This window comes from Seriola aureovittata, chromosome 12 (genome assembly GCF_021018895.1).
Source record: "Seriola aureovittata isolate HTS-2021-v1 ecotype China chromosome 12, ASM2101889v1, whole genome shotgun sequence".
Classification (NCBI taxonomy): Eukaryota; Metazoa; Chordata; class Actinopteri; order Carangiformes; family Carangidae; genus Seriola; species Seriola aureovittata.
The window spans coordinates 17996837-18006991 of NC_079375.1; the positions used below are offsets into that span (position 1 = coordinate 17996837).

At 40.2% G+C, this 10155-nt stretch overlaps 1 protein-coding gene across 2 annotated transcripts in view; it reads right to left on the reverse strand.

Moving 5' to 3' along the window:
- Positions 1-371: 371 nt before the first annotated feature.
- Positions 372-10155, reverse strand: part of LOC130178491 (rap guanine nucleotide exchange factor 4-like) — a 24296-nt gene continuing 14512 nt past the window's right edge. Inside the window, exons 10-30 of one of the 2 annotated variants that reach the window (XM_056390800.1) lie at positions 10095-10155; positions 9178-9238; positions 8477-8553; positions 7817-7963; positions 7333-7427; positions 7060-7145; positions 6442-6520; positions 5441-5591; positions 5260-5348; positions 5120-5147; positions 4959-5034; positions 4174-4320; positions 3877-3974; positions 3439-3564; positions 2973-3151; positions 2735-2825; positions 2556-2606; positions 2156-2243; positions 1972-2036; positions 1783-1837; positions 372-1670 (exon numbers count right to left, since the gene is read on the reverse strand). The exon at positions 10095-10155 is cut by the window's right edge and continues 24 nt beyond it. In XM_056390800.1, coding sequence (XP_056246775.1) covers positions 1543-1670; positions 1783-1837; positions 1972-2036; positions 2156-2243; positions 2556-2606; positions 2735-2825; positions 2973-3151; positions 3439-3564; positions 3877-3974; positions 4174-4320; positions 4959-5034; positions 5120-5147; positions 5260-5348; positions 5441-5591; positions 6442-6520; positions 7060-7145; positions 7333-7427; positions 7817-7963; positions 8477-8553; positions 9178-9238; positions 10095-10155 — 1978 coding nt within the window. In that variant the 3' untranslated portion in view covers positions 372-1542. Of the gene's footprint in view, positions 1671-1782; positions 1838-1971; positions 2037-2155; positions 2244-2555; positions 2607-2734; positions 2826-2972; positions 3152-3438; positions 3565-3876; positions 3975-4173; positions 4321-4958; positions 5035-5119; positions 5148-5259; positions 5349-5440; positions 5592-6441; positions 6521-7059; positions 7146-7332; positions 7428-7816; positions 7964-8476; positions 8554-9177; positions 9239-10094 lie in introns of those variants that run through there. The other variant, XR_008829173.1, reaches the window with a different exon arrangement.

Consider the following 10155-nt stretch of genomic DNA (forward strand, 5'->3'; position numbering starts at 1 on the left):
AGTGCAAAAGCAGAGCTTCATAGTGATTCACTGAATAAATAAAGCACCACTAAAAGGCTGGGGACTTACTGGTAGCTCCGAGAAGCTGTAATGAATTATTACACCTCAGAGGACAAAAGTAATGGATGTAATAAACTGATGATTTTGATTCTCTTGAGAGTCTGACCACTGGATGGATGGCACTGTGAAGAGGTCATTATGTAGCTAGCCTGTCTTTGTCAACCGGAGGCCCTGTCCGATGAGGAGAGACGTGAATATACAAAATTAATTGGATGACTTGCAAAAATCAAAAGCTAAAAAGGAGCAAAATTACTTTTGACAGAGATAAAAGACACTTACAGCAACTCTGAAGAACGTGATCAGAGCATTAGCACTGTTAAATTAGCTATTTTTTATTTACAAGGCAGACTACACATACAGTACAGTTACAGGCTGCTCTGGGGGAAGCCAGCCTCACGGCAGTTCTCGACACACACCATCACATCAAAAGCTCCTGAGATCAAAAGGAAAATGAATGACATTTGTCAAGAACACACTCAAAAAGTCTACACCCACATATACAAAAATAAAACTACAGGGACTGAACACAACTGGGAGATGACAAGACTTCCTCTCGAAGTAGAAGTTGCTTTTAGACTCCATACCCACAGTCAGTGCTTCCAAATCAAGGGAGTACAATTTGGTTATACAGCTGACCTCAGAACAGATCCGACCAAGCAACTTCATCATCTAGAATTATTTATATTCTTCAGGAGTTTTCCTCCAATGCAAAAATAAAACGCAATAGTATAGTGACAAATTTGAACACTGTAATACCATTAGGGCTTTAATTCAACTAATGCTCTGTTAAGTAGTTTTGAAAATGTCTGACTAGTTAAGGGACACTGATATTCACCTAAAGGACATCAAATCCTAAAGATTCTCAAAGACTTTGACATACTTGTAGATTATGAAATAAATAAGTACTCTCAGATTTCATATTCATCCGTATATTGAACAGGGAAAATGAGGAATCTAGATTTCACTACAGTTTGTGTGTTTTCCGTCTATGAGTAGGACCGTCAGGAGAGTAAGATTTGCTTTACAGGCAGATACAGTAATATATTGTAAACTAGGGCTTATTTTGGGATAGCACAACGTTACAGGACACTTCGATAGAAATCCACTGTATAGAACACAGAGCCTATGAAGTTCAGTCATGCAGGATATTGATTCAAGTTCTATACATTACAGTTCTATCTAACAGGTCCCAAACAGTAATAGCTAGTATGGTATAAACCATCAGTCTGGGGGCTGAGACACAGCGACAGGAGCAGCTGAACAGTTTGTCTGTCCAGGAAGAAGAGGCTTTTAATGGCACAGTATAAGTCCTTGATCCATAAGAGTCCATTATAGTGCTAAAGTCGTTGACTGTTGTGATTTGCTACTGAATGTCCACGTGTGTTGAGTTATTTTATCCAGGTAATTTGTGTGTTTTGTTTGTTGTTTGTTTGTTTTATGCTAACGTCACAGACAAGGCGATGGTGGTGGAAGATTTGGAACTCATGTCCGCCGAGGCTCCAGCCTGTAGGAGAGCTGCGTCAGTGCCCTCTGGTTGTCAATCACACAGAGCTTCCTAACGTAACCCCGTACCTCTGCTTGGTTTTTGTTTGGTTGGCATATGTCGGGATCTAACGCAGTAAGAGAAAGGACAGGATAAGAGAACGCATCATTAGAAAGAATATTTGCAAAGACAGCAGACAAATGTAATGTAGGTGCACTGATCAATAACATGCCACTTACTGAAAGGCTGGCTTCTACAATGCCTCACTTGCCGAATCGTGTTAGCTATAATACGCTAATGAAATAAAGAGATTAACATATTAGTCACGCATGAGTGAGGAAGATGATAACACTGTTAAAAATTGGCATATAACTTAAGCTAAATAAATAAATAAATAATTTGCCTTTTCATTGTTATCAGAAACTCACCATTTTCTCAAAATTGACCATATTGTCAATAAATGTCTTGTTGCCCTCATGTGTGAATGTCATATCTGAAAAAAAACATTTATTAAATTTAATGGTAGCCGTGTCTCATAATGAATTCCTATATGATATAGCAACTGGTGTGCTCCCATAAAGACATGTAGACATTCTCCACAGTGAGTCATACCTTTGAGAAGGAGGGGCATGAAGGGGATGATTGGTGGTTCCAGTTTGGTAACAGTGAGTCGGTAGGACCGGTGGTTTCTGGATGGGTCCTGTCATCAGAAGAATTAATAGAGTTAATATCTAATACATTTAAATGTGTTTATTAAAAACACTATTTACTTTTCTTGATTAACACTAGTGATATATATACATTTAGTTAGCTATTATTCTGCTTTTATTCACTCAGGTTTTTAGGTATGTCAATGATATTTCTGCTGCCAACCCAGTATAATTGTGATGAATGGAACTTCATTTCTGGTACTCAAAGTATCTCTTTTTCTCTGAGACGACAGCTGACCCATTAAATATATAATCAAAAGCCACTTTAAATGTGTTTTAAAAGATTTCGAAATGCAGCTTACCATCATGCTCTCAAACTCGGCATAGAACTTCTTAAACTTTGTGGGGAGTTTCTGCCAAAAACAGATAAGATCTCAGTGACAGGAGACATGAATGTAGTACTTTAGCAACAGCAGAATACAAACAAGGTTCGCTGAAGATCTAGACTCAGATTAATTGGTTTTTCGAAGAAGATGTTTACCTCCCACGTCTGGCTCAGTCTGCTGACAGCAGGGTTGCTCATCCCCATGATGATGGCAAAGAATGAATTCAGGTTCTTAAACTCTCGACAGCTACAGACAAGTACACACACACACACAGAAGCAAGAAATAAAGTGAATGCAACTAAAGTATATAAGAAATTCTTCATCTCAGTGCATGTGTACAAAACAATGTGTATACAGTATGAAGTGTGTGAAGGACCAGCAGGTCCTACTCACTGTGCAGCTATCTTGATGAACTTCTTGAGGAGCTGGACTCTCTTGCTGAGCTGTCCGCAGAGGCAGACTTCAGTGACAACCCACAGTTGAACCTGGTTGAATCTCCGTAGGAATAAATCCAAATTAGCCGTGGTTCTTCTGAAGCTCTGCCGGCCGAATGTGTGGTAGAGCAGCTCGTGCTGGGGAGAAGAGGGAGGAAACAGGAGCAGCAGGTTTAGAGTTAATCCAATGGACAGGTCCTGCCACCATGCATCTATTAAGCACTTGTCCTGCAGGGTTTTTGTTAAGAACAATAATGCTGCACCAGCACAGGAGAAGGCCTGTAAAAAGCCAACTTGCAGTAAAAGGTTACATATGTATGGACCGACACAGTTATCTGACTATGAGATTGTTTTTTGTGTGTAAAATTAGGCCCTACACAACACTGTAATGGCCTGAGGTTGTTTTTAGTGTGTCTGTGCGATACCTCATGTACACAGCTGAAGAGCTCCCAGTCAAACATGGTCATTTGGTAAGCCAGATCCTTAGAGCTCATCAGCTCAAACGTTGACATGGAGCCTGCAGAGGGGCCCTCCTGCTCTGGAAGAGGAGTCTGAGACACACAACCCACAAATGTGCAAGCACACAAAAGAATATAAATAGTGAGTATTCACAGGTTCACACACATTTTACACATGTAGTTTTGGCCAAAGATGTATTAAAACCTAAGACAAGTATTACATTCAGCACTCTTGGTTTCTTGTTTTGGTTTGTAGGTTCAATGTCCAATATACTTTAAGTTAAAGTAAAAAATTTGTCAATGTATATATTCCTATATATTCTTAACTGTTGCTCAAATATCACCCTTAGTATTGTGAAACAGATGAATAAAAACATATTCCAAGTAAACAGGGGAAACATTTACCAGACTGTTGAGCTGGTCTCGAGGACAGGCAAATAATCGCCCGTTGATGCCCAAAGTAGAAAACACTGAGACGTCATTAGGCTTCAACATTTGTTTTTCTGAAACACATAGAGAGAATAGTTGAGCTGTACCACCCAGATACCTCCCAACACTAACTTAAAGACACTAGGAAAATATGCACCAGTTGTTTGAGGTTCTATTCATCTACTGAAGCCACTGAAATTACAGATCATCAGTCTGTTGGTGATGTCACAGTTGAACATGTCTTTCCCATCTAAATCGAAACTGTCTTCTTACCACCAGCGGCGCTGAGGTGGACCAACAGGAGCTCGTCCGTTGTGCCAAGTTTATCAGCCACAGCGCCGATCACTTCTCTTCCTGTCGCTGACACAGCGATCCGGATAGTTGTGTATGTGTGATCACTGCAGTACACCTTCAGTAGGACTAGACACAATGCAAAAATAATACTCAAATACAATATGTATGTGGCCACATCTGATCTGTGATGGATAAAATGTCCAAGATGAAGATGCATTTGTCCACAACAAGCAAAACACGATGTAAAGTCTACAGCCCGACTAGCAGCCTTAAAGGTTGTGATGGTTATTACACCCAAAAAACAGTTGGATACAACAAGCATCGTACTGAAGATCTTGCTTTTCATTGTCATGGATGTATGAATCCAAATATGGGAGCCTATTCCTTGCAATAAAAGCTGCTCACCCAGTGTCTATACCAAAATAGTTACTCCTGCTCCCAGCTTTGTGCACCATAACCTATGAGTCATACCAGACACTAGTCAGCTGCTGCACACACATGAATGGCAGGAAAATTCATTGTACTCAGGATTTCAGATTTTACATACTTTTACTCAGAAAATGTCATGACATGGTGTAAAACTATGAATTTTGGTTCTGGTGTGATGGTGGCTTTACAGAAGAGGTCAGGGGATAACTGTAATGTTAGAATTCATCTCCCCAGGACCATGAATACCCTCATTAAAACTTAATGGCAATCTGGCAAACATTAATGTTGGGAAGTTCTGCCACTAACAGACACACACAAAAAACACACACACTTACTGTCATCCTGATTCCTAATGGGTTGTTTTTTTTGCAGCCTTTCCTCTCCGTTGCTGAACTGTCGTATTAGGCTTTTCTGTTAAATGAAATGGGGCAATGTGTCAGTGTCCACATCATAATGATGCAGCCAACATTTAAAAAAAACTGTAGTCTGGGCGTACCTTTTTTGTTGACTTGGCTTCTTCTGAACTACAAAGTGAAAAAAGTGTAGCAACAAAAAATTATTCAATAAATAAATTGGGCTGGGTTTGGGCATTAAACATCAAGAGAAAGTTTAATGTGTAGGGGCTGAGAAACATACTGTAATTTGATGATTTTCTCCAGGTCAGGAACCAAGTCCTTCAGAGCTCTCAGCATCCGAGAATCATTTGATAAACTTCCATACAACTCCTGCAGAGAGACAGAGAGGAAGAACTGCCCTCAGACCATGCACAGGATCGGTGTGAGTAATTTACTGCATTTGAAAGCTTGCTCATGTTTACCTCCAGGAACGAGACTGCAGCAGGCTCCTCTTGTAGCAGGTATGTGTGTGCGTTGGCCCAGCGCAGGGCCAGAATGAGGGCCCTCCTCTTACTGTTGAGCGCATACTCCAACCTCTCCTGTTCAGAGCCAGGCGGAGATGCCGCATGGTAGGTGCACACAAGGTTAAAGATAAATACAAAGATCAATAAATAAATAGATCTCATGTTTCTGAGATTGTAAACACAGAGAGATCCAGTTTGTCAGCTGCTCATCCGGTGCTCAAAACCTTTCGGCCACAGCATGCATCTCAACAAATCAGCAAGGCGACCAAATCCATATTTTTTTGCAGTTTAAGATAAAGGTTAGGTTCTCAAACAAAATTAGATAGAGATATAGTTGTGTTTAAACCTATCATAGCACGATTCAAGCACATTTTCTATTTGCAGCGTAGCTCCCCAAGCTCATTCAACTGTCATACAACTTGATCAGGGAACACATGACGAGAACTAAACGCTTTAATGAAAATAGAACTGATACTTGTGGAGAATCGACTCAAGGCCATAATTAAGCCTCTTCACCACATCCAGGTACCACACAAGGGTACTGTTTATTATGTATTATCATCAGTGCAGCAGTGGTAAAACAAGTCGCTGAGCACTTGCACTACAATGACTAAGACAACAAGAAAAGACCTTCTCAGCTGGGATTACAACTTCATACTATGGTGTGAAGAGGTGAGCAGTCAGTCAGCAGTTCATTAGTGCTGGATGGTCAACTGCTGCTTCAGCGCTTCCCTAAGCAGAACTGTAAGTTGCACAATCCAAGATGCTGTCAGTAGCACTGATATAGTATGCAGCAAACATTGGACACGTTGTCAACATAACATGCTGGCTACTGTTAGAAATTTGTAGGTGCATCTGGTTAAATGAGTATCACAGAAAGTATGAATTAAAAATAAAAGGAAATACTGAGTCCATACCAAGGCAGAAAGAGCAAGACAGAGTAAAGGCAGAAAGGATATTGTGCCATGAGTAGAGGGCACATCTGGCTGTTGGGCATGAAGACACAGTGCATGAGGACAAAATCATCCACTGCTGGGTCTAACAGATGAGAAGAAAAATAGAGAGGGCAAGAGGGAAGATGGTCAGAAGGGAAAGGGAGGAAATGAAGTGCAATAGAACCAAGAGGCTCAAAAGGTTGTGAAAATACCATTCATCATTAACCCATTCATCTTGCTTAGCTGTCTGGTCCCTGGTATGGTAATCTGACACAATGATCTGTGTTTTGGGTTTTAACTAAGGGATGAGTTGAGAGGAAACCTATCTAAACTCAGTGTGCCCAACCTTTCCGGTTGTGAATTTAAAACTTGAGGTAAAAGGGACATTTTATTACATAAATCCATGGTACATACCATACAACATAGTATCACTGAATAAATATCAATGAATAATGTAGGCTCAACAGAGATGTGCTGTTTTAGAGGAAAAATACTAATGAATTCATTTTTGTTTACACGTTTATGCAATATGAGTAGCTCTCAATACACTTTTCAAATTCAGCATATGACACACAATAATCTCAGCCATCATCTTTCCAGTTTAGGTCTGCTGGCCTTCGTTTCATAGTTTTCTCCGGCTACCTGGTTCACTGTGATGTATGTCCATCCTCATGGTCTCCAGGAAGTGCTCAAGAATCTTCTCTGGTGTTCCTGATATCACAGTGTACCTTCAGAAGTTGAGAGGATGCAAAGTGTTGCATTAATAGAAAAACACATAGCCACTTTTACACAAGACAGTGAGAGAAATTAGCAATATTTTGTTTTTCTTGCTTTTTTTGTCTACTCCTAGCTATGTTTGTATGAACATTTGTTGGTACTGTGTGTAGATATGTGCACCCAAACACACACACATACTTGATGCTTCCCAGGGTGGAGGTGCGAGGACTCTTTTCTAACACCAGCACAGCTTGTTCATGTTCTTTCAAACGCACTGTGTTGGCTTCCACATCCTGCATGTACAAAATCCACAATACAGTTATCACTGTGTGTGGAATAAGAAGATACAGTGTGACATTTAAAATGCAATACAGCTCATATGCCAGAGGAGGGAGACAAACATCACTGTGAGACGGCATTACCAGGCACACAGTGCAGTATAATGCCTCAGACAGCATGAATGAATGGATCTCTATATATTTTTCCTTTTCCTTAAGGTGGTGTTCAATGCAATGCATCTAACCTTTGATTTACTGGTTAAAGAATGTAGACTCTGCAGTGACTTTGTGAATATATATTGCTAATAACAGTATTTCGAACAGTTTGGAACAAAGGGAATAATTTGATTCTAATGTAATTACCCATCAGACTCAGGATAAATGTCCAGCTCTTGTCCACCTACCCTGAGTATCCTGTTGAAGTCTTCCTTGTCTACACGAAGGAAGTGACAGTTGTCCTCTCTCAGGACAATGGAGGCAGCACGAGGTGAATCTGTAACCAGGGCCAACTTCCCAAAGTCATCACCCTCATGGAGTGTACACACCACACCCTAAGACACACACACACGTATGCAAAGACATAGCAAGGTACATAGAAGCACAGACACAGACAGAGTTTATTAGTTCTTAAACCCTAAAGAAAAATCAGAAAGAAGCAGGAGCATTCAGGACTAGGATGGATCACATGCATGCCTGTATGTGTGCATAGAGCATTTCTGTATGTACGCGTGATAAATGTGCGGATGCACACATGAGCGTGTACAGTACATCTGCCTCTACAGTGGCTGTGTGGTGTGAATTTGTGTATGCATACAATCCCTTAAGCCATTTAATCATAGTGATGATTCACGGTGAGCTGAGCAGACTTTGCCAAACTCCACTGCTGGTGTTTCCAAGCCTGCTGGTCTGCTCCACACAGACATGATGAGCTACGCATGTTAATCCAGTGCATACACATGAAATATCATCAAATGAAGCAGAAAACTACAACAATGCTCATGTGTCAAACAAAGAAAACATAAGTATGTAGGTGGATGAAGGCATTCAAGCATGTATGCACACACCTTGCCATAGATAACCACATTGACGGAGCCCTTCTGGATGATGTACCATGATGTGCCCTCCTCTCCTTGGTTGAACACTGGAAGGTAAAGAACAAACACATATTACCACACATTCATGACAAATATGCTCAATCTGTAAACCCCCTCTATAGGAGGGGGGTGTGAAGGGAGAGACGTGAGGCGTGTGTCGTGTCAAAATTCGTAGTCCTTGTAGTTATAACTCAGTCTAATCTACACACACAGAAATGATACACATATTTTTACATTCAGTGTGATTTATAATTCCTAAGGATATCACTGGATATCCTGTCCATAAAAAATAAATGTCTACAGATACACTTGGAAATCATAAAATAAAGACATTCATTCACTCATTATACCTGCAGAATTTGCCTGAGAAACAAAATGTTTTCTTCAGTAAAATAGTAATTCACTAATTGTCATCATAGCATTCTTTATTCCTATGCATCAGAAAACATGTGCATACACTACCACAAGGCAACAAATAAAGGCATCAATATTTTTTTGCAGTACTAAGACATGCCCTATATGTCTTATGAACACAGTTCTTATATTCCAGGAACAGTGGCACTTCTCTATCAATTCATGTACAGATGTTGTCCCTGAAAACCAGGGTGCAGATCAGATGCACAATAGGTACACAAACAAAAATGTATTTTAAGAACAAAGTGAAAACTCACACACGGTTCCAGCTTTTGCATGTGACTCGAAGATCACAACGCTTGCCAGTTCCCTCTTCACCTGCAAAACAGAATACGGTTTCAAAACTAAGGTCGTATTGGATTTTGCTGCACTGCAGAAATATGTGTGGGAACAGGAAAATGCACAGATCAGGGTTTTTCAGGATTATTCAAAGTGACCCGGGAGTCCTCACAGTCCATCATGAGGATAAGTTACATTATTTCTGCCCTTGAAGATATACAGTATCTTTGCATCTCTATGTCTGTTTCTACAGTATGTTCACAGAGTATGAAACAGCATGCACTTGCTGGATTACCTTACCTTGCTGAAATTTGCAAATAACCTTTACTGTTATTTTTATATAAACACACACAGACAATTTTATATTTTTAGCAGATTGCACGATCTTGGAATGACAAAATAATGTTTTGTTGTATGTACGTAATAATAACAAAGTTATCAAATTGATTGAAAGCAGCTTTGTTAGTGGGACTAAAAACTGGTTAAAAATATTGTGATTTAAGCCCTTTGGGTGGGAAACTGTCAACTCTTGAAATGTGCTTCATGTAACTTATAGTAGTATAATAATGTGACTGCATCTAATAGTTGTATATGTAATATTTATTCTGGCAGGGAAATGCTCTGTATAGAATATGCAAGCAAAAACAAAAACACTTTTGGAGCCGGTACAGACTTAAGACCTCCTCCACACGGTGAACGCTTGCCAACACAGAGCAGATTGTGTGTAACAGTGTGTCCCATTACACGGGTGGGAGGGTTGCTGACAGTGACAACAACGTCTCCCTCTAGTCTTAAACACAAAAAGTCTGTAGCAAGTGGTTGTGGCGAATTAACAGCCTGTACTGTGAAAAGTCTGTACTGTCCCTTTAAAAGAGAAGTAGACCGTCTGACTCACAGTGTTGGAGAGGTGAGCTAAGGCCTTGATGTGAAGGAGCTCATCGTAGATGATCTCTAGG